The 22916-nt window shown below is 53.2% G+C and overlaps 1 protein-coding gene and 1 pseudogene across 3 annotated transcripts in view; one reads left to right on the plus strand and one right to left on the minus strand.

The window, feature by feature from the left end:
* The window catches only part of MARK3 (microtubule affinity regulating kinase 3), a 60044-nt gene extending 45642 nt beyond the window's left edge, over positions 1-14402 (minus strand). For all 3 annotated transcript variants that reach the window (XM_040975024.1, XM_040975022.1, XM_040975021.1), the window contains exon 1: positions 14215-14402. In XM_040975024.1, coding sequence (XP_040830958.1) covers positions 14215-14265 — 51 coding nt within the window. In that variant the 5' untranslated portion in view covers positions 14266-14402. The remainder of the gene's footprint in view (positions 1-14214) is intronic.
* LOC121153182 lies at positions 1287-2939 on the plus strand (annotated as a pseudogene).
* Positions 14403-22916: the final 8514 nt, after the last annotated feature.

A 22916-nucleotide genomic window follows, 5' to 3' on the forward strand; every position in this document is an offset into this window, starting at 1 on the left:
TGCACCCCCACTAGCCTTTCCCCCGTTTGGGCAGCAGGGGGCAGCAGGGGGCAGCGATCATTGAGCCACCTGTTGCATTACTCTAGGTGAGGAATCCCAACTCCCAACTGCTATCAAACCATGAGACTAAATCAAACAGAACACCACTATGCTAACAATCCAAAACAATCCCACATGCACTCCAGCCCCTCAATACCCTTTATACATTCCTCCTTTCCAACTTTTTGTCCAGAAAAATGTCCTTTCGTTCACTCTCTTCGTCTACAAATACAAAAAATTACTTCGTAATATATTCACACAGAAGATGAAGATCAAGTCTTTTAAAGCAAAAGAAAGCTTAAAATTCACACCACTGACTACTGATGTTCTCAAAAAGCTGGCTTCATACACTGCATTACCTCTGTGCTGATCAGGAGCCAGGAGCCAGGAACCTCCTCCAGGTCTCCCACACGGGTGCAGGATCCCAAAGCTTTGGGCCATCCTCGACTGCTTTCCCAGGCCACAGGCAGGGAGCTGGATGGGAAGTGGAACTGCCGGGACTAGAACCGGCGCCCAGATGAGATCTAGGCACGTCCAAGGCAAGGACTTTAGCCGCTAGGCCACGCTGCTGGGCCCAATCATTATTATTTTATGATACAGTTCCATAGGCTTTTTACACACACACACACACACACACACACACACACACACACACACACACAGATTTCCCCCACATTATCACAATAGTACAGAGTTCTTCATACACAGTCACATGTCCATCATTGCGGGTATGGACAATGGCAGAGAGACCAGCACCCCACTGTCAAGATTTAGTAAAGTTTCATTGGGAGTCCATCTTTGATCTGGAAGTAGAGATGCATACTGCATTGCATCCTCACATCTGGATATGACTGACTCCATTACACAGTTATTATATATGCCCTTAAATGAAAAGTCACAATCAACAACAGGAAGAAAAATAGAAATTTACAACACCATGAAGTTAAATAACATGCTACTGAGTGACTAATGTGTCACTGAAGAAATGAAAAATGAAAAAGAAAATCAAGAACCTTCTTGAAGAAAATGATGTCACTGCATGGCCTATGAGTCAGTGAAGAATGTAATGGGGGCATTAAATGAGCACCTGCTGCTGTCTGGATGAGTCGCCGCTGGCGCTGTGGCCATGGTCACGCAAGGAGCTGGAGGCAGCGGCAACCCTGCTGTGCACCTGCCCCGGCACAGCAGCGTCCCGGGGTCCGTGGGGAGCAGGAGAATGAGGCGGTGGCCCGACCCGTGCGGGCAAGATGTAGGACACGTGGAAGGTGCGGGAGCTGGTGGACAAAGCCACCAATGTGTTTATGAATTTTTCAGAGATAGAGTTTAAAGTTCAAGAAGCAACAAACGATGACCCTTGGGGACCTTCTGGGCAGCTCACGGGAGACTGCCAAGGCGACACGTATGTACGAACAGTTTCCAGAACTTATGAACATGCTTTGCTCACAAATGTTAGAAGACAACAAAAAGAACTGGCGAAGAGTTCATAAGTCATCGCTGCTCCTAGCTTACCTCAGAAGGAATGGATCAGGGCGTGTTGTTACAAGTGCCAGAGACCACATTTATGATTTGCGATCCCTGGAAAATTACCACTTTGTAGATGAACACGGCATAAATATTCGCCAGAAGGCAAAGGAGTTGGTCGGGTTTGCCCAGGATGATGACAGACTTCGTGATGAGCGAGAGGAGGCAAAGAACAAGGACACGTGTGTTGGTGTTTCCTGACAGTGCTGGAGGTTTCAGATACAGTGAGAGCTATGTTCCTGAGCCCAAATCCAAATGCGACGAGCAGGATAAAAACAAGAGTGCTTTTCCACTCAGTGATAAACTAGGTGAACTGAGTGACAAAACTGGAAGCACAATTGATGACACCATCAGCAAGTACCGGAGGAAATCAAAGAAGATTCTCCAGAGAGATAGCAATGAGGAAAAGAAAGCCCGAAGAGGGAGATCTCCCAGAAGTGAATTCAAAGATGAAGAGGAGACGGCCACGACAGAGCATATCCACATCACGCAGGCGACAGAGACCACCACCACCTGACACAAGCGCACTGCAAATCCCTGCAGAACCACTGATCTCAGAGCAGCAACAGCACAGCGGGGGACAAAGCCGGTCCAGAGCAGAATTCTCCCGCCCACACCCTCAGGCTTCAGTGAAGACACCAGTGCCCAGAGGCCAGGCCTCTTGTGAGCCTGTCCATCTGTTTGATGGCCCCAGCCCGTCCACAGCATGGGAAGGTGCTGGACTTTGGCTCAGCAGCTGCATCAAGCTCTTCCCAAGCGACAGGTGGGAGTGGAGACGGGTGACTGGAGTGCCCTCAGTCCCGTCCTGTGGCAGAGCTGCACAGTCAGCAGTACAACTTGTGAGTGGGTCAACCTTCTTCAGGTCCTCCAGCAGCTGCCTCAAACTCTTCAGACCTGTCTGATCCAACGGGCTCATCCCAGGCAACCGTGACGTCTCCCCAGAGAATGAATTTCTCTATGATGAGTACTAATACTGCAGGACCTGGTTTGCCCATGTCAAAATCACAGCCTTTGCAAAACGTTAGCACAGTGCTGCAGAGGACTAGTCCTCAGCCAAACCCTGCCCTCAACTTGGTCCGACCCCCATGTAACCATCAGCCTGGACAACTTGCTACCTGGTAGGCAGCCTTCCAAACCCAGGCAGCCATCGCTAAACACAAGGATTCAACAACAGAATATGCAACAGCCTAGGAATGTGATGACTCAAAGTTTTGGAGCCGTGAACCTCAGTTCTTCCTGTCCAGCCCCAACCATCCTTTGCTGGGGGACCCAAGCCTACGAGCGTGCCCAGTACGATGACTAGCGCCATGGGTATCAACAAGAACTCAGGAATGTCAACTCCTCGGATGGGCTTGACAGGCACGATGGGCATGCCATGACTTCTGGAACTATGCAACCTAAGATGCCAACTTTAGCAAATAAGAGATTGTAAAGAAGCAGAATCAATGAAGAATTTTTAGCTGTGCAGACAGGTGATACAGGGATGGACAGTGCTAATCAACTCCACATTCTTTTATCAACTAATTAAATAAACCTATGTAATGAACCAAACAAGCTATTTTAAACAAGTGAAGTGTCTAGAATTTCAGAAGGCCAGGCAAGAGCAGCTCAGCTGAGACAGCCCTTCTCCCCAGTGAGGCCGGACAGGGGCAGAGCGGCAAGAACACTGAAGGCCTTTATAAATTAGAGTCCGTTTAACATGATACTTTGTGGGAGTACTGAAACAAGGCTGAGTACATGCTACAATCTCTAATCTTCTACTGTGGTCTTCCTGAGGAACTTGACTTTGCTGTCCCTGAATCGCCTTGTCATAACTGGGTCTGTTCCTTTTACTACCACTTGAGTCCATATATGAAATCAGTAAAGTTTGATGATTGGTTTTTATGAAAATATATATTTTTATCCAAAATAAAGCATAGATATGTGATTATGGCTAAATCAAAGGTAACTGGAGTGCATATACTTTTGTTAATGTTCCAGCAATGCTGCTATTATCCAAATTTTTACTGTATAAAACCTGAAGTACTTGGTAATAGCTATGGGACTTTCCCCATGTCTTCTGCTCTAATTATCCTTTGGAGAACCAGGAAAAAATGTTTTTTTTCAGGACTGCTCTATGGTTTCGTTTAAAGTTAGACAGTATTTTGCTTGTTTCTTGGCACTCCTATTCAGTTCGCAGTGACTAACTTGGCAAGGGCTCCTTTCGCATTTATCGCTGCAGCCATCACTGAAGTCAGGAAAGGCTAAGAGAAAAATATTTTGGGGGACCCAGCGCCATAGCCTAGAGGCTAAAGTGCTTGCCTTGAACATGCCAGGATCCCTTATGGGTGCCAGTTCTAATCCCAGCAGCTCCACTTCCCATTCAGCTCCCTGCCTATGAGAAAACAGTCGAGGCTGGCTCAATGTTTTGGGACTCTGCACCTGTGTGGGAGACCTGGAGGAGCTTCCTGGCTCCCGGCTTTGGATCGGTGCAGCACCAGCCGTTGCGCTCACTTGGGGTGGGGGGGAGTGAGTCATTAGACAGAAGATCTTCCTCTCTGTCTCTCCTCTGCATATCTGACTTCCCAACAAAAATAAAATAAATGTTCAAAAAAAAAAAGAAAAATACTTATTTTTTCAATGTCTTTTCAAAAAAGTTGAACAGGTAAAAATTCATTAAAACCTTAAGTTAAATATCAATATTAGAATGCAATGTTCACATTTAGAGTCTACATAATGCTTGTTTTGTTTGGGTTTTGAGTGTGTGTAATATGGCATTAGCAATATGCTCCAATAGAGGCATTAAATATACATTATTAAAGGGAGATCTGTAGCAGCCAAAGATTTTTATGACAGATGAAGGAAATAAGTTACAATGCTTTTTCCTACTGTAATTCTGCACTGAGCTCACATGAAAACCAGGATTCTAGAGTTTGGAATCCAAAATTGTTTCACCCTCAAGCTGGGAATATTTTTTAAACTAAATATTACAGATATCAAATTATTACCTCCACTTTATGTTGAATTTTTTAATTAATTGATAAAACTTGTTTCCATTATATTCATAATGTTCTGTTATACAGAACATTAAACTGTTCATTAAAATTAAAGAAAACTATTTTAATGAGGAAAAAAAAACTTCTGCAGAAATGAAAATAAAAACATGAAAATCCACGAGATACAGTTTCCTCCGATCTGGACCAGCGAGATGTGTCTCCTGTAGGCAACAGACAGACGGGTCTGGCTCTTTGAATCCAGCCTGCTAATCTACGCGGTTGGACCGACGGTTACTGTGAACGGGTGTGATCTGGTCCTGTCATCTAGCTGACAGGCAGTCACACAAACAGGGGGCGACACGGCCGCTGCGCCGCCCGAACGGCTGCCAGGACCACCATTAGGCCACTCATCCGGCTGTCCACGCGGTGGGAGGGACTCGTGCTCCGCGGCCTGCACAGGCAGCAGGACCAGAGGCGATGCAGGACACCGGCGCTGGGGCTGCGGTCCCGGGCTGCACTGCTGTGGAAGCGAAGCAGCCTTGCCTCTCCTGTGGCACCGTGCTGACCCCATGTCACACCACCCTGCTGCTGGACAGTGCAGAGCCCAAAGCCAAGCCACGGCCCTCCCACTACCAAGACAGAACACGGCTGAACACGGAGCGGAGCGTCGGTGGCCGTGCAGGCTCTGGCCAGTCGGACCTGCTTCAATCTGAGAGCAGCGTCTCCGTCACCACGGCTCAGTCCGTCGGCACGGCCCCCGGCGCCGAGCGCGGCCTCGCAGCCAGAGCTGCACACTGTCCTGAGCCACGGGGCTCAAACAGAAGAAAAGGAAGAGAGCATTTCCAAAATCCGCCAACTCCCATCTTACTGAACCGCTGAGCCAAAGCTAGAAGCTTCTACGTCTAGATTCCTTTGAGAAAAACAATACAATTTTGTTATCTTTAATCCAAGTACTCCCTGACAAAAGCCTTGAAATGGCTCACAAAAAACATGTATTTTGATAAAACTATGCATACAGATTTCAGAGTTTTCAAATTCTTTCAAAAACATCTTTTAAGTCCAGTTTTCTCTCGAAATTTTTTGAAGTCCCCTCATCGAGGACCAAATCAAGTAGAGATAAAAAGCAATTTTAGGGGCCAGTGCAGTGGCCTAGCACCTGAAGTCCTCACCTTGAACGCATCAAGATCTCCTATATGGGCGCTGGTTCTAATCCCGGCAGCTCCACTTCCCATCCAACTCCCTGCTTGTGGCCTGGGAAAGCAGTGGAGGACAGCCCAAATCCTTGGGACCCTGCACCCGAGTGGGAGACCTGGAGGAGGCTCCTGGCTCCTGGCTTTGGATCAGCTCAGCTCCGGCAGTTGCGGTCATTTGGGGAGTGAATCATCAGAGAGAAGATCTTTCTCTCTCTGTCTCTCCTCCTCTCTATAGATCTGACTTTGTAATAAAAATAAATAAATCTTTAAAAAAAATCTATAAAGCCAACTTCTGATGATAGCAAATTGCAGTTTTTAACTTTTATTCTAATTTCTGAAGGAGAGAAAGATTTTTCCATCCACTGGCTCCACTGCACAAATGACCACAATAGCTGGTGCTGAGCCAATCCGAAGCAAGCAGCCAAGAACCTCTTCCAGGTCTCCCACGCAGGTGCAGGGTCCCAAGGCTTTGGGCCATACTTGACTGTTTTCCCAGACCACAGGCAGGGAGCTGGATGGGAAGTGGAGCTGCCAGGATTAGAACCAGTGCCCATATGGGATCCTGGTGGATATAAGGCGAGGATTTAGACACTAGGCTATTGTACTTGAACCAATCTGGAGGGAAATTTTGGGGCAGAGTGCAACGGCTCAACTGGTTAATCCTCCGCTAGCAAGTGCCAGGATCCTATATGGGCACTGTTTTGTGTCCTGGCAGCTCCACTTTCGTCCAGCCCTATGCGTGTGGCATGGGAAAGCAGCTGACAATGGCCCAAAGCCTTAGGACTCTACACCCGTATGGGAGACCCGGGAGAGGCTCCTAGCTCCTGGCTTTGGATTATTAGCTCAGCTCCAGCCACTGTGGCCATCTGGGCACTGGGCCAAGGGATGGAAAATCTTTCTCTTTGTCTCTCCTTCTGTCTGTATAGCTGATGTGCCATTCCAATAAAAACAAACAAACAGGAGCACTGTGCAGGCCAGCATGCTTCCCTGCTGGAGACCAGGCGCAGGCACCTGGCATGGGAGCCACAGACTGCCTAGGGAAGGGGGTTTCCGAATGTGGAGGGTGGACCACTGTGGGAACAGTACATTATAGGCAAGAAATGGCTTCTGGGAAACTCCCACCAACCGCTCCCCTGCACTCCAAGGTAAACGAGGGGACTGAGACGTGGTGCTCTGGAGGAACTGGAGAGCCTGTCTGGGTCAGACCAGTACACCAGTCCAAGTGGGAGACCTGAGCTGGGCTTGCCGGCATCGACCACTATCCACCAGTGCACACAAAAGCTAGGCCTTGGGGGCTTGCCTGGCAGGACTAGGCCACAGTACCCACCAGGGTTGAGCAGGGCGTGGGCTACATTAGACTGGGCCATGACACTAAGTAGCACGAGAAAGAACCAGGACTGGGAGGCAGAATCTGTGGGAGACTTGTGGGCTCACCCCATTGGGAGTACAATATACACTGGTTTTCACGAGAGCTGGAGGTGGCAATGAGCCAAGCTAGGAATGACCACGGAACTCACCCACAATCATGGGAACTGGGTTGGAAATGGGTCGGGCTGCAGCACCTGCAGGTGCACCCAAGAACCAAGTGTGGGGTAAGCAGCACTCCAACACCCACCACCAGCACACAGAAAGGCCAAGACTAGGGGGACAGACTCTGCTGGATAGGGGCTTAGCACCTGTTGACAAGCCTGAGCTCCAGGTCTGAAAACAGGTCTGGTGGGGGAACTCCCCTACCAGGATATAATAGCTCCTGATGGTTAAGCACATGAGTCAGGGTTGGGTGTGGGGTTGGCTGGGCAAGGCTACTCCACTTGACAGCAGGTATGTGGGTTGACTGTAGGAGCTGGGGATGGGGGAAGATGGACTGGGCAGGGCCAGGACAAGCTGTAGCACACACTGGCATGCACAGGAGTCAGGACAGGGCATGGGACCATGCTAGGCCAGACCACTACACCCACCAGTTCACACAAGCCAGGGATGGGGGCAGGCTGAGCAGGGCTAAGCTACAGCATCCAAAGGCAAGGGTCAAGATGGGGCAGGCCATGCCAGGGTGGGTCAGAGCAACCACCAGCACACACAGGATCTGTAGCTAGGAGAGGAACTAAGGGGATTCCCTTGCCGATCGCAGTTCCCATTGCTGAGCTAGCACTGCGGATGGACCAGGCTGAACATGGCTGCAGCATCCCTTGGTATGTGTGTGGGCTGGGTCTGGGGGCATGCCAGTCTGGGCTAGGTTCCAGCACCTACTGGTGCTCCAACAGCCAGAGTAGATGTGGAATGAGCTGGATCCTGGTCCTGGGGATGGCCAGGCGAGAATGAGCTGCAGCATCCACCAGTGAGTCAGAATGGGTGTGGAAGCAGAAGTTCCCGCTTAGGCAAAGCTGCAGTACATGCCTATGAATGCCAGGACTAGAGATGGACCAAGCCAGGCTAGACCAAGAACCCACCAGTGTGCTACGACCCACAACAGGGCTGTTTTTAATAAGGAGCTGAGGAACTCTCCTATTAGAATGCAGCCCCCACTGTTGAGCTCCAGTCAAGGCCAGAGGCAGCCCAGGCCAGGTTAAGCCAAAACCCCTGCCAGTTCACACTGGGGACAAGACCGGGAGCTGGCCGGGCTGGGCTGCAGCATCCGTTGGCACATGCAAGACCCCAGGCTGGAGATGAACTGGTGAGGGGGCTGCACAAGCCCCCATGCTGGGCCACTGCTCCCACTGGGACCTACGAGAGCTGGGACTGGATGTGGTCCAGGCTAGGCAGGGGTGCTACAACTGTCAGCCTGCGTGAGAGCTGGGTTTGGGGAGGACCAGGCTAAGCCAGGCCACTGCCATCTGCTGGCACATGGAGGAGCCAGGATAAGTGCTGACAGGCAAAGTCAAATAACTGGGAGTTGGTGCAAGTCATGTCAGACTAGATCACAGTACCCCTTGAAAAATTACAAGATCCAGAGCTGGGAGTGGGCCTATTATGGAACTGTGGGCACTCTTCTGCAGGGCTGCAGCTCCTGCTGGTGTGTGTGAGAGCCAGGGCTGGGTGCAGGCTAGGCTGGACAAGGTGGCAGCACCGCTGGCATATGTGTGACTGGTTCATGGGTTTGGGTGGGATGAGTTAAGCCACAACACCTATAGGTGTACATACAGAAGAGTTAGATGGGATGCATGATGGACCAGACTAGTCCGATGCACAGAAATGGGGCTGGGCGAGCCTGGTGGGGATTACTGGGAGATGCCCTAACGAGGCTGCATTTCTCAGGTTTGTGGCAGGCTAGGTTGGGATGAACCACAATACCCATCAGTTTGCATATGACAATGGGGTAAGGACAGAACTAACCAGGCAACTGAAACTTCCAATGTATGCAGAGACCAATGCAGGTGACAGACTGAGCCAGACTGAGCTGGACCCTATACTGGCTGGCACATACGAATCAGGTCTAGGGTCACAAGTAAGGTTTCTTGGGAGACTCCCTAACTAGACTGCTTGGACTAAACATCACATGCAAAATTAGAGATTTTGTGGTCCAGGCCCAGCGGCCTAGAGACTAAGGTCCTCACCTTGAATGTGCCGGGATCCCATATGGGCACCGGTTCTAACCCCAGCTGCTCCACTTCCCATCCAGCTCCCTGCCTGTAGCCTGGGAAAGCAGTCGCGGACGGCCCAAAGCCTTGGGACTCTGCACCCGTGTGGGAGACCTGGAGGAAGTTCCTGGCTCCTGGCTTTGGACCAGCCTTCGCGCTCACTTGGGGAGTGAGTCATCGGATGGAAGATCTTCCTCTCTGTCTCTCCTCCTCTCTGTATATCTGACTTTGTAATAAAAATAAATAAATCTTAAAAAAAAAAAACCAGAATTTGTGGTCCAACTGTGAGAGGCATATATTGGGACTAGGCCTCCTCAATTGCTGATTCCTATGCAGCGGACTGCACCCCAGACACACACGGAGGACATGATCCAGCTCATCCAGCCCTGCAGGAGTCAAGGGCCACATCAGAAGATGGAAAGCAGAGCAGGAGGACAGCTCTCCTGGCCGAGCTCTGCCAGCAGGTGTCTGGGTGAGTGATGCCCTGGGGTGGACTGTGTCAGCCAATGGACCCTGGAAGAATTTTCTCAACTTGGAGCAATGAAACCAACAACATCTCAGACCTATCAAAACTACTGATAGTTTCAGAACATTTTTCTACACATTGCTGTTTCTAAGAGGACATCATGTGGACAACCCCATTCCCAGGTGCTGATGTTGGGCGTCCTTCCCCTCCCTCACACAGAAAGGGGAAAAAAGGAAAACTGGAAGCATTTGTACTTCCCCGCCCACCATGCCCTAGAGCCCCCCACCCTGGTCAGTGCTTATCACAGGCATCTTTGTCACCTGCATGAACAACATCAAAAAAAAAATAAAATTTGGGCCCGGCGCGGTGGCGCAAGTCATTAAGGTCCTCGCCTTGCACGCCCGGGATCCCATATGGGCATCAGTTCTAATCCCAGCAGTCCCGCTTCCCATCCAGCTCCCTGCTTGTGGCCCGGGAAAGCGGTGGAGGACGGCCCAAAGCCTTGGGACCCTGCACCCGCGTGGGAGACACAGAGGAGGCTCCTGGCTTCAGATCAGCTCAGCTTCGTCCGTTGTGCTCACTTGGGGAGTGAATCATCGGACGGAAGATCCTCCTCCCTCTCTTTCCTCCCCTGTGTATATATGCCTTTCCAATAAAAAATAAAGAGGGCCTGGTGCAGTGGCCTAGAGTGGCTAATGTCCTGGCCTTGAGCACACCAGGATCCCATATGGGTGCAGGTTCTAATCCTGGCAGCCCTGCTTCCCTTCCAGCTCCCTGCCTGTGGCCTAGGAAGGCACCAGAGGACAGCCCAAAGCCTTGGGACCCTGCACCCATGTGGGAGACTTGGAGGAAATTCCTGGCTCCTGGCTTGCTTCGAATCGGCTCAGCTCTGGCCACTGCGGTCATTTGGGGAGTGAATCATCGGACGGAAGATCTTCCTCTCTGTCTCTCCTCCTCTCTGTATATCTGACTTTGCAATAAAAATAAATAAATCTTAAAAAAAAAAAAAACAACCATTTAAAAAAATAAATTAGGGGATGCACACCATGGCATTCTACTTCCTATCCAGCTCCTGCTAACGTGCCCGGAAAGCAGCAGAGGATGGCCCAGTACTTGGGCCCTACACCCATGTAGGAGACCCAAATGAACAACACCCCAAGATCCTGGCTTCAAGCTGCCCCAGCCCCAAATGTCAAGGTCCTTTAGGAAGTGAGCCAACAGGTTGAAGAGCTATAACTCTGTCTCTCACATAGCTACATGGGGACTGGAAAGGCATGGATGGCCAGAGAAGCCTTTAGAGCGAGAAGTGAAGAGTGTTAGCCAGATAAAAGTGTCCCCGTTGGCTGAAGAGCAGCTGAAGTCCTGAGGTTCCGGTGTCTGTAAGCGGCCCAAGAACAGCCAGGGTCAGAGAGGCAGGAAGAGAAGTCAGAGCTTGGGGAAAGCAACCTTTCTTACAGTCATTACTGTTGCCAACAAAGCAGCATGCTGAAAGACACATGATAAAACACCAGGGCAAATCATAAACCCAAACAAGTCCTACTTTTGTGGTTTAAAAATATGACTACTGAAGTCTGACATCCCATTAAGGTCTACGCCCTTTCCCAGGGAGTGAGTGGGCCCGCAGCTGCAGCCAGCAGACAGAAGCAGCAGCCACTGCTGCCCCGGGCTCTCAGCACCGAGAAACCACAGGCAAGACAGGACCCTGAGGCCTCCTGGCCGAGGGTCCCGCTGACCGAGGCCAGGCTCCTGCCCGGGCCTAGCCTACTCTGTCATTCACACGGAGAGTGAAGAGGCAGATGCAAGCAGCCTGGGTTGCTGGCTCGATCTCTAAGTAAATAAGTACAGAGTTCTCTCAACCGAGGCTCCGACTCCATCGACAGAGACAAGACATCTGTGTCTGAACGTCTTCAACACAGTCCAGGAGCATAAGAGTAACTGTTGTTTCCTCTTACTGAATTGTGGTATAGTTGGTTTGACAGCAGAAAGTAGAGCAAAGAAATGATAAAAGCAGTAAATACATGTTAAGAACTTGATTAGGTTAGAAGAAATCAAAATTAGAATACATTACCGAAAGTAGAAATTTCTTGATCACTCGGTATCTAAAATGTCTACCTGGTGACCCTGGTGGGCTGACCGAAGAGAAGCATGGGCTCCTCACTCCGTCCGCCAGCAAAGCCGCAAGCGTCCGCGCACAGCCCAGCAGGCCACGGGCAGGTCAAGGACTCGACACAGGGACGGGCAGGGAGAACATGAAAAGAATGTCGTCAAAAACAGCCTGGAATTCCTTCAACACCAAAACACACTGCCCAGTTCAAGTGACCCTTCTGGGTCAGTCTACTATCAGAAGGCAAATTAGGAAATTGTTCTAACTCCACTACTCTCCAGTAATATCACTCCGGAACGCTAGGGTAGATGCAGTCAGGGTAGACACAAAGGCATTGGAACTAGGCTCACAGCACGGTAAGCCTAGCACTAAAGTCCTCACCAAGTACGCCTGGGATCCCATACGGGCGCCGCTTCATGTCCGAGAGGCCCCACCTCCCACCCAGCTCCCTGCCTGTGGCCTGGGAAAGCGGTGGAGGATGGCCCAAAGCCTTGGGACCCTGCACCCGCGTGGGAGATCCAGAGGAAGCGCGTGGCTCTTGGCTTCAGATCAGTTTGGCTACGGCCATTATGGCCACTTAGGTAGTAAGTCTGTGGCTGGAAGATCTCCTCCATCTCTTCTCTTCTCTGCGTCTCTCTTTCCAATAAAATAAATAAATCTTAAAAAAAAAAAAAAAAAAAAGAAAGAAAGAAAAGAAAATAAAGAGGGCCCAGTGTGATGGCTTGGTGGCTAACTCGCGTTGCAACCGAAGGGATTTTCATGTCCCAGCTGCTCCACCTCCCATCCAGCTCCCTGCCTGTGGCCTGGGAAAGCAGCGGAGGACGGCCCAAAGCCTTGGGACCCTGCACCCTCGTGGGAGACCCAGAGGCTCCTGGCTTCAGATTGGTTCAGCTCCAGCTATTGTGGCTGCTTGAGGAGTGAAGCAACGGATGGAAGATCTTCCTCTGTATCTCTCCATAAAATCCAACCTGCCTGCCCAACAAAAATAAGTACATGCTGAAAGGAGAAAAAGGCAGCCTGGAACATGAGAGCGTGGCCAGTTAATGAACTACGAGCTACAAACTACGAGCTACCTGATTTTCACAATGCTAAAAATCCCATTTTAAATACATTACACGAAAATAAAGGGCCTCAATATCCCTAGCTGTTTTAAAGAATAATTTTAAACCACAAAAAAAAAACCACGAGACACTTTCAGCACAGTACTTTAAGAACAAATGACGAACGGGTCAAGCCACTGAGCAGCAGCCACCTACCTCCCTCAGTCCTGAGTAAAAATAGCACAGGCCTTCCCTGGCCGGGCTCTGACCACACGCGCACGGACCGGCCTCCCGGCGCACACGGCCGCAGCCCCGCCGCAAGCTCCTGCTCTGAGTCCACGTCAAGTGCAGCGTCCAGGCAAGCTGCTCGGCTCCCCTCAGCCCTGCTTCAGGTGCAAGCCACACTGCCCAGTGCTCCCACCCTGCCCGCTGCCCACTGCTCCCACCCTGCCCGCTGCCCAGTGCTCCCACCCTGCCCGCTGCCCACTGCTCCCACCCTGCCCACTGCCCAGTGCTCCCACCCTGCCCGCTGCCCACTGCTCCCACCCTGCCCGCTGCCCAGTGCTCCCACCCTGCCCGCTGCCCACTGCTCCCACCCTGCCCGCTGCCCAGTGCTCCCACCCTGCCCGCTGCCCAGTGCTCCCACCCTGCCCGCTGCCCAGTGCTCCCACCCTGCCCGCTGCCCAGTGCTCCCACCCTGCCCGCTGCCCAGTGCTCCCACCCTGCCTGCTGCCCACTGCTCCCACCCTGCCCGCTGCCCAGTGCTCCCACCCTGCCCGCTGCCCGCTGCTCCCACCCTGCCCGCTGCCCAGTGCTCCCACCCTGCCCGCTGCCCAGTGCTCCCACCCTGCCCAGTGCTCCCACCCTGCCCGCTGCCCACTGCTCCCACCCTGCCCGCTGCTCAGTGCTCTCACTCTGCCCACTGCCATCACACTGACCGCTGCCCACTGCCATCACACTGACCGCTGCCCACTGCCCCCACATTGACCGCTGCCCAGTGCTCTCACTCTGCCCACTGCCGTCACACTGACCGCTGCCCACTGCCCCCACATCGCCCGCTGCCCAGCGCTCTCACTCTGCCCACTGCCATCACACTGACCGCTGCCCACTGCCCCCACATTGCCCGCTGCCCAATGCTCTCACTCTGCCCACTGCCCACTGCCCCCACATCGCCCGCTGCCCAGCGCTCACGGCCCGGGCAGACACAAAGGGCCCCTGGCCCCGCACGCCCCCCGACAGGCAGACGCAGCCCACGGCTCCCCGGACGTCCAGGCCCCGGCCGGACGATGGTCAGGACTCACGTTCTCGGTGTCCCGTTCATTCACCGTGGGCAGCGGGGTCCTAGTGGACATCTTCCTGCGCTCGGGTTCCGCACGGGACGCGGGCGACGAGGACACGGCGCGGCCGCAGGAAGCCGGCCCCTCCCCGGCGGCCGTCTAGTTCCCGGGCCTGGGCCGGGCCGTGCCCCGCAGGCTCCCGGGGCTCATCCTCCCCTCCCGGGAGCCCGGCGGGCGGCGTCCCCGCGCCTCAGCCCCGCGCGGGCCGGGCCGCCCCGGCTCCTGCTCGTCCTCCGTGCCGCCCGGGACTCAGCTCCGGGGCCTCCACGCAGCGCCGCCGGCAGCCGCTGAGGACACGGAGGATGCGCACGAGGTGGAGCGCACGACAGGCCGCCGCGGGCTGCGGGCGCCGACCATGGAGCGGGCTGTGGCAGAGACTCCGCTCTCCCGCTCGCTCTCTGCCTCAGCCGCCGCCCTGCCGGCCGCGGATCCCGGCACCTCAGGGCCTCACGGACCAAGATGGCCGCCGAGCCGCTTCCTCTGCCGTCTCCGGCTGCCGGAAGTGACGCCACGCCGCCTCCGCAGGCCGCCAATCGGGGCGGCGGGCGCGACGCGGCCGGGCGCTGTTGCTAGGGGCGACTCGGCCGGGCCGTGTCCGAGGGGCGGCGCCGGGCGCGGCCAGTGCTGCCCGCTGGGTCAGGCGTCCGCGAGGAGCCGGGGCACCGCCCCGGGCGGCTGCGTGGGTCCGCGGGCCACAGACCTTGCTGGCCGGGGTTGCAGTTGAGCGCTTACTGCGTGCGTTTGGAGATGGCCACTGCACAGGACGCAGCCGACTCACTGTGACCCCGGCGTCCACACACCTTCCTGCCTCTGCCCGTGGCATTAGGCGCATATGACCGCCGGGGGACCTGGCCATCAGGAGGGGTCAGATCTGGACAGGGCAGCGAGGGTGACACAAAGGGGATGGGGAGGGGGGCGGGCCGAGAGGCTCCCAAGGCCTTCGGGGGATTTCTACCAGGGCCAGTTGGCAGCTGCCAGGAAGCTGGAGCGCCTCGGGTGCCGGGTGCCTGCAGGATCCCTTGATGGCAGGGACCCTTCAAGTGCCACCTCCCCTACTGGGTCTTATTGTTCTGACAGGGACATTTTCTACTGCGGGAGATATATGTATTTGTTTTTGCTTTTTGAACTACATCATCATAGTCACTCCCAGAGCTGCTGGATGCTCCCAGAATGAAAACACCTGCGCAGTAAGCGCCTATCAGCTGCTCCCACATCACCTTTCAGAGTGGAGCTCCAGGGGCCCAGCGTATCCACAGACCCGCATGATGACTCAAGGGCTAAATCCTCAACTTGGAATCCCCATGTGGGCTCCAGTTCATGTCCAGCTGCTCCACCTCCCATCCAGCTCCCTGCTTGTGGCCTGGGAAAGCAGACCCAAAGCCTTGGGACCTGCACCTGTGTGGGAGACCCAAAAGAAGTTCCTGAGTCCTGGCTTCAGATGGGCTTAGCTCCAACCATTATGGCCAGTTGGGAGTTTGAGCCAGTGGATGGATCTTTCTCTATCTCCTTCTCTCTATGAATCTTTGTAAAGTTTGTGGGGGATGTGTGGGCCCAACCCTGTGGAAATACAAGTCCCACTGGTTAGCTCAAGAGTTGGGGTGGTGATTCATGGAAATTGCCATCACTCACGGGTAGAGGAACCGACAACAGTCTGGGCAGGTCAAGGCAGCAGCACCCAAATTTGCATCCTAAAACAGGGTGTAGGGTGGGCCGGACTGCAACATTTACCAGCTCATACAAGGCCAAGATGGAAGGGTAGACTGTGCCGGGCACTGGCCTAACACCCACTAGCATGTATGAGATCTGGGTCTGGGAGTGGGTCAAGTGGGGGAACCTGGGTAACTCCCCTAGTGGGCCATAGCTCTCATTGATGATCACATGGTCCAGGCCTGGGGGTTGGGCAGGCTGGGCAAAGTAGCTCCAACTGTTAGCTAAAGTGCAGGTTGGTTATGGAAGGGGGCAGACTGGGCAGGGCTGAGCAAACCTTAGCTCACCAGCAACAACAGAAATCAGGCTGGAGCACAGGTCATGCCAAGCTAGGCTCTTACACCTATTGGTCTGCATGGACCAGGGATGCCAGCCCACAGCATGCAAGGCAAAGACCAAGAAATGTGAGGGGCTGTGCCAAGCTGGGTCAAAGCAACCACTGGCACACATGCAATCTATGACTGGGAACAGGCCTGGTTGGGGAGCTAGGAGGACACCCTAGCTGGGAGTGTTGGATCATGACCAGCGCCTGCCTGCTGCTGGGATAATACCAGCAAGTTGTCCATAGTTGTAACAGAAGCATTACTGGACAATTGCTCCTGGGCCCCCTTCGTGCAGAGCGGAAGGAAGATGGAGGTGAAAAGGGCAGCTGAGATATGTGTCCAGGAGTTTTATACTCCTCTAGACATGTGGACTGGCAGTTTCTTTAGAGATCCCTCCAACTAAACTGATGATCTCAGAACCCCAACCATGAAGAGAAGTGCAGGTTCCATGAGCTGACCACGGAGTTTATGTGTCAAAGTAGAGCCTCCTTAGAGGCTCTGAAACAGCAGTGGACTGCATATCCAGGAGCACACGTAGGAAATGACGTCCATCGGAACCTGCAGGACAGGTTCACAGAACAGATAAATCAACTACCTCAGCTGTGTGTTGGCAGTGCAAATCTGGGCAGAGACTCTAAGGTGGACTATGTCAGCCAGTGGATTCGGGAGAGATTTCATCATGCTTGGAGTGGTGAGACTGGCAGCAATTCTGAACTGTTGGACTATCAAAACCACTTGAGCAGTGCCCTTGGAGCATGCCCCACATCGGGGCCTGGGATGGGTGGGAGGCGGGGTGGGGCTTCTCCCTTTATCTCCCTGCTTACCCAAGATACAAAAATAATAACAACAACAACAATAATAATAGTAATATAGAAGCAACGGCCTTATTCATTTTCCTGTAGCCCTTCACCCTTTGTGCTCTAATCAACAATGTAGAGATAATCAAAATTAGGGCCCAGCGGAATGGCCTAGTGGCTAAAGTCCTCGCCTTGAACGCGCTGGGATCCATATGGGTGCCGGTTCTAATCCCGGCAGCTCCACTTCCCATCCAGCTCCCTGCTTGTGGTCTGGGAAAGCAGTCGAGGACGGCCCAAAGCTTTGGGACCCTGCACCTGCGTGGGAGACCTGGAAGAAGTTCCTGGCTCCTGGCCTGGATCGGCATAGCATTGGCTGTTGCGCTCACTTGGGGAGTGACTCATCGGATGGAAGGTCTTCCTCTCTGTCTCTCCTCCTCTCTGTATATCTGACTTTTTATAAAAAGAAAAAGATGGAAAATGGAAAACCATGGTGAATTTAGAAAAGAATTACAACAATTCCAATTTTGGATAGATACTCCAAGCAAAGCAAGCAAGATGTTGAGGAAATATTTGTTCATCAATGTTGATAGCAGCACGGTATAAAATAACTACAACACGGAAACAGACTAAGTGCCCATCTTTGATGAATGGTTATGCAAAATATGGTAAATCCATATAATGGAATATTATCCAGTCTTTAAAAGGGCTGTGATGACTGGAGGACATGACGTGATCCAGGTGAGGCACCGAGGTGCAGCTTGTAGCTTGAGAGTCACCTGGAGACGGCAGGGTGGCGGCTGCTGGGCCTGGGGTGAGGCTGGGCTTCATGTTCACGAGCAGCAGTTTCAGCTCTTCAGACAGGAAGAGCTGATGTGAGGGGCTGGAGCTGTGGTGTGGCGGGTCAAGCCACCATCTGAAGTACCAATATGCCATATGGGTACCAGTTTGAGTCCCGGCTGCTCTGCTTGCCATCCAGCTGCCTGCTAATGTGCCTGGGAGAGCAGTGGAGGATCCCAAGGCTTTGGGCCATCCTCGACTGCTTCCCCAGGCCACAAGCAGGGAGCTGGAAGGGAAGTGGGGCTGTTGGGACACCACAAACTGGCGCCCAGATGGGATCCCAGTGCACACAAGGTGAGGACTTTAGCTGCTAGGCTACCATGCTGGGCCAATGTTTTTCTAAGATTTATTTATTTTTATTGGAAAGGTGGATTTATGGAGATAAAAGAGACAGATCAGTCATCTGCTGGTTCATTCCCCAACCAGCTGCAACCGCTGGAGCTGAGCCCTTTGTTTTAATGACATACTTTATTTGAATGAGTTAGAGCGGATCCAGCACAGTAACCTAGCAGCAAAATTCTTGCCTTGGAAATGCTGCCAGGATCCCACATGGGTACTGGTTCATGTCCTGGCTGCTCTGCTTCCCATCCAGCTCCCTGCTTGTGGCCTGGGAAAGCAGCAGAGGACGGCCCGGGGCTTTGGGACCCTGCACCTGCATGGGAGATGTGAAGCTCCTGGCTCCTGGCTCTGGATGTTGTGGTTACTTGCAGTGAATCAGTGGACAGATGTTCCTCTCTTTCTCTCTGTGTATTTCTTTCTAATAAAAATAATTTTTTTTTTTTTTAAAGTTACAGTGTGAGAGGAGAGACGGTTTTCCATTTGCCTCTTTCAGGAGCTTCCTCCAGGTTTCAGACTGGCACAGGGTCCCAAGGCATTGGGCCGTCCTCCACTGCTTTCCTGGCCACAGGCAGGGAGCTGGATGAGAAGTAGGGCTGCTGGGATTAGAACCAGCACCCATATGGATCCTGGCGTGTTTGAGGTGAGGACTTTAACTGCTATGCTATTGCACCAGGCCCATGAGTTCACATTCTTACCAGCAGTGTCACTCTGGTTTTATTTTTCTATACCCTAGCCAGCGACACGTTGTCTTACACCTGAAGGGGCCTGGCCGTGTTTCTATGGTGCCCAACACAGCTTCCCATGTGCACGCTGGCTGCTCCTAGCTCACGTGTGCAAAAATGTCTAAGGTCCTTCCTCTTTCCTAAGGGACCTGCTCTGCTCTGCCTTTTAGAACTGTTAGCTGAGGCAGGGAAAGAGCAGCAGAATGCCACCCAGCTCTTGCCTCCCCCAGGGCCTGGCTTGGTCCGTGAGCTCAGTGCAGCTCTCAGGTGTGCAGGGCGGGAGGCTCAGCAGTGCACGGACAGAGATGGCAACATCCCATAGAGTCCCGCTCCCCAGAAGGCTCTAAGGTCAAGGCCGGGCCAGGCCGCAGCAGCTGGCGGGAATCCAAACACTAGAACCATCCTGCAGGCACATCCTTGGTGTGGAGGGGCAGCCGGGACACAAAGCTGCGCTCACGCAGGACGTGGGTGTCCCAGGAAGTGACCGTCTGCCATGTCACAGGCCAGCCTCTGATGCAACCCTGCTGTGCTTCCCACCCGGCCTGAGGATGCTCTCCTGGGACAGGTGCTCCACCCCCAGCCAAGGCCCAGCCCCCTTTGCCCCGTGCAGCCAGAAGTGAGCACAGCCAGCTGAGCACGTGGTGCCTCCCCACGGCCTAGCCCCTCTGGCTCTGCTTCCTGTGGAAACGGCCTGTCCTTGCTGGGATTCACCCAGGCAGCACCTCCCTCCCTCCTCAGCCTGCCTTCCTGCGGAGATCCGCTTTGCATCCAGCCCCTCCGCTGGGCCAGCACCTCATCCCCTCACTGCTGGAAGGCACATTCCCTGGGGACGCCTCCCCTGCCTGCTGAGTCTAACCCCGTCCTTCAGAGTGGCAGAGTGGCCTGCTGCTCGGTTCCCTGACAGTGGCTGAAATCTCCCATGAGGTCACAAAGGTCGATTTGTTCGTTTTTCTTTGTCCTCCCATTAAAAGATACTAATATTTTACGAAAAACAATAAACAAAACTGTTCAAAGAATTGTGGATAGGCACAAAACTGTGCAAATTTTGGAATTAACAGTGTTTCTTTTATTCATACATCCACCCAATTATATTGTCCCATGCACAATCTCTTTTTAAGAGTGTTATTGGGCCCGGTGCAGTGGCGCAGTGGCGCAGTGGCGCAGTGGTTAAGGTCCTCGCCTTGCACGCCCGGGATCCCGTATGGGCACCGGTTCTAATCCTGACAGCCCCGCTTCCCTTCCAGCTCCCTGCCTGTGGCCTGGGAAAGCAGTCGAGGACGGCCCAAGGCTTTGGGACCCTGCACCTGTGTGGGAGACCCGGAAGAGGCTCCTGGCTTCAGACTGGCTCAGCTCCAGCCGTTGCGGCCACCTAGGGGGTGAACCAGCAGACGGAAGATCTTCCTCTCTGTCTCTCCTCTCTGTATATCCGCCTTTACAATTAAAATAAATCTTAAAAAAAAAAGTGTTATTATGGGGCCTGGCACTGTAGCCTAGTGGCCGAAGTCCTCACCTTCAATGTGCCAGGATCCCATATGGGCACCAATTCTAATCCCAGCAGCCCCACTTCCCTTCCAGCTTCCTGCACATGGTCAGCAGGGACCCATCTGTTTAGTCATCACTCCTGGCTGCTGCACAGGCAGAAAGATGGAGCCGAAGTGATTCAACTGGAACCCATGCACCTTGATGCAGAATCCTCAGTGTCTTAACTGCTCACCCAGATGTATTTCACCTGTTAAAACGCAGAGTTGGAGAATCTTGACCTGCCGGCTCACTCCCCAATGACCCCAGGAGCCAAGGCTGGGCCAGGCCCAAGCTGGAGATCTGGAATTCCATCTGGGTCCCAGAGTTTCAGGGAATGAAGTACCGTGGGCCATCTTTCACTGCTTTCCTAGGCAAGCAGATGAGATGCAGAGCAGCTGCAGCTTGAACCAGCGGTCACAGGGTCGCCTGGTGGAGCCAGGAGCTTAACACGCGGGGTCACAAGTGCCCTCTGCCCCTCCCAGACGCTTTCCATAGGACAGGAAAGAGATCTTCCACCTAGGGTTCCCTCCTCTATTGTTTGGGGCTGGGCCAGGCAGAAACTAGCAGCTTTACCCAGATGCTCCACTTGTGTGCAGGGGCCCAAGTGCCTGGACCATTTCCAGCTCATTTCCCAGGCGCTAACAGAGCTGGATCAGAAGGGGAGCAGGCAAGGCTTGGCCCAGGGCCCGTGTGCGATGTCGGTGCCAGAGGCAGCATCCACATCTAATTGCTACACCATGGTGATACTCCATCTGTCGGACAGGGACCAGCACCATGACTTCACTGGCCAACCTCCTACATGCAGGCAGCTTTAAAGTGTTTTTATCACTTTAAAATGATAGAAACAGGGTCCTGTGTGGTAGCCTAGCAGCTAAAGTCCTCACCATGCCTGTGCTGGGATCCCATATGGGCGCTGGTTCATGTGCTGGCTGCTCCACTTCCCATCCAGCTCTCTGCTTGTGGCCTGGGAAAGCAGCAGAGGACGGCCCAAAGCCTTGGGACCCTCCACTGCACGGGAGACCTGGCAAGCTCCTGGCTCCTGGCTTTGGATTGGCTCAGCTCCAGCCATTGTGGCCGCTTGAGGAGTGAATCATCCGACAGAAGATCTTGCTCTCTCTTCCTCTCTGTATACCTTTGTATTAAAAACAAATCTTTAAAGAAAAAAAAAAGTACTTAGCAGCCAGCGTTGTCTGTCCTCCTTGGGGACCCGAATTTCCTGGGCTGCCGTGCATCGCCCACTCCCCCAGCTCAGAGCAGAGGGCCAGAAGGCACCTCCTGCATCACAAGCCCTCCTTCAGCAATGTAGCCCTCAGCATCCCAGGTTGTTCTGGCGTCGGCTCTCTTGGGGCATTATGCGCAGGCCTGTCATGGCTGCTGGCTCAGAACCAAGGATAAAATGCCACTGGGGCATATGGACAGGCAGCAGGCCTTAGTCCACTAGCCTGTCTGCTCTGCACCATCAGGCATCCTTTCCTGTGGCAGTAGAAACCCCGAAGCCACACAGCAAAGTACTGACTTAGGCAGTGGAAGATATATTGAGGGTTGGCCTCAAGCACGCTGCTGCCAGTGCCACTTCCTCTGAAGGCCCAGTTTTCTTCCAGAACTTGGCTGACGTCAGCTGCAGCAGTGCAGGAACTCGGCACAGCACAGCCTTCTCTTACTGCTGGTGGCCATCCCTTGGGGGACATGCTGCTTGCTGTCCCTTTCCTGCCCCAGTGGTGATCCCGTCTCCTGCTGATGTCCCAGGCACTATCAGTCACATTGTGCTCTCTCGGGCACAGCTCAGGTTTGAGTTCAAGGTCCAAGTCAATGTTTTCCATTCAAACAGAAATCGCTGTCCAGAAAACCAAATGGCAGGCACCGGCTCTGCAGACCCCACCACAGACCCTCTGTTAGACCCTAGAGCTCCTACTGGAGGCTCGACACACTTTCCTGAGCTACAGGCCAAGTCCCCTTGCAGTGGACACACGCATCGACTCCTAGCCTGTCAGCAGGGCACACAGGTGAGGGCGAGGGAAGAAGAGGCAGCAGACTGTTAGCAGCCAGCCAACCGCACAAGCGACACCGGCCATGGCGCACCAGCTACAAAATGGGCAATGACTGATTTCATTGTGAAATGAAAACTTGTAGCTTTAATATTAAAGCAAACACAAAACACCATTTTAATAGTTTTAATCAAGTAATGTAGCTGTTTGAAACAGGAAATTTTAAGACAGTTCAACAGAGCCAAGAGGATTTCCTCTATCAGGGTAACCTCTGCAAAGAACACTCTGATTCCGTGAATTTTAATCCCACTGGAAGTTTGGCACAAGACTGAACATAGCCCAAGCCAAAATCCTCTTTAGTGTTGAGATGCTCTAAACGAACTTCCTTCAAGTTAAAGTAAAAAGCTCTGTAAAGACAACCTCATTAGCTTGACA

Source organism: Ochotona curzoniae, unplaced genomic scaffold (genome assembly GCF_017591425.1).
Source record: "Ochotona curzoniae isolate NIBS_2020 unplaced genomic scaffold, NIBS_Ocur_1.0 contig_2688, whole genome shotgun sequence".
In the NCBI taxonomy this organism is placed as follows: Eukaryota; Metazoa; Chordata; class Mammalia; order Lagomorpha; family Ochotonidae; genus Ochotona; species Ochotona curzoniae.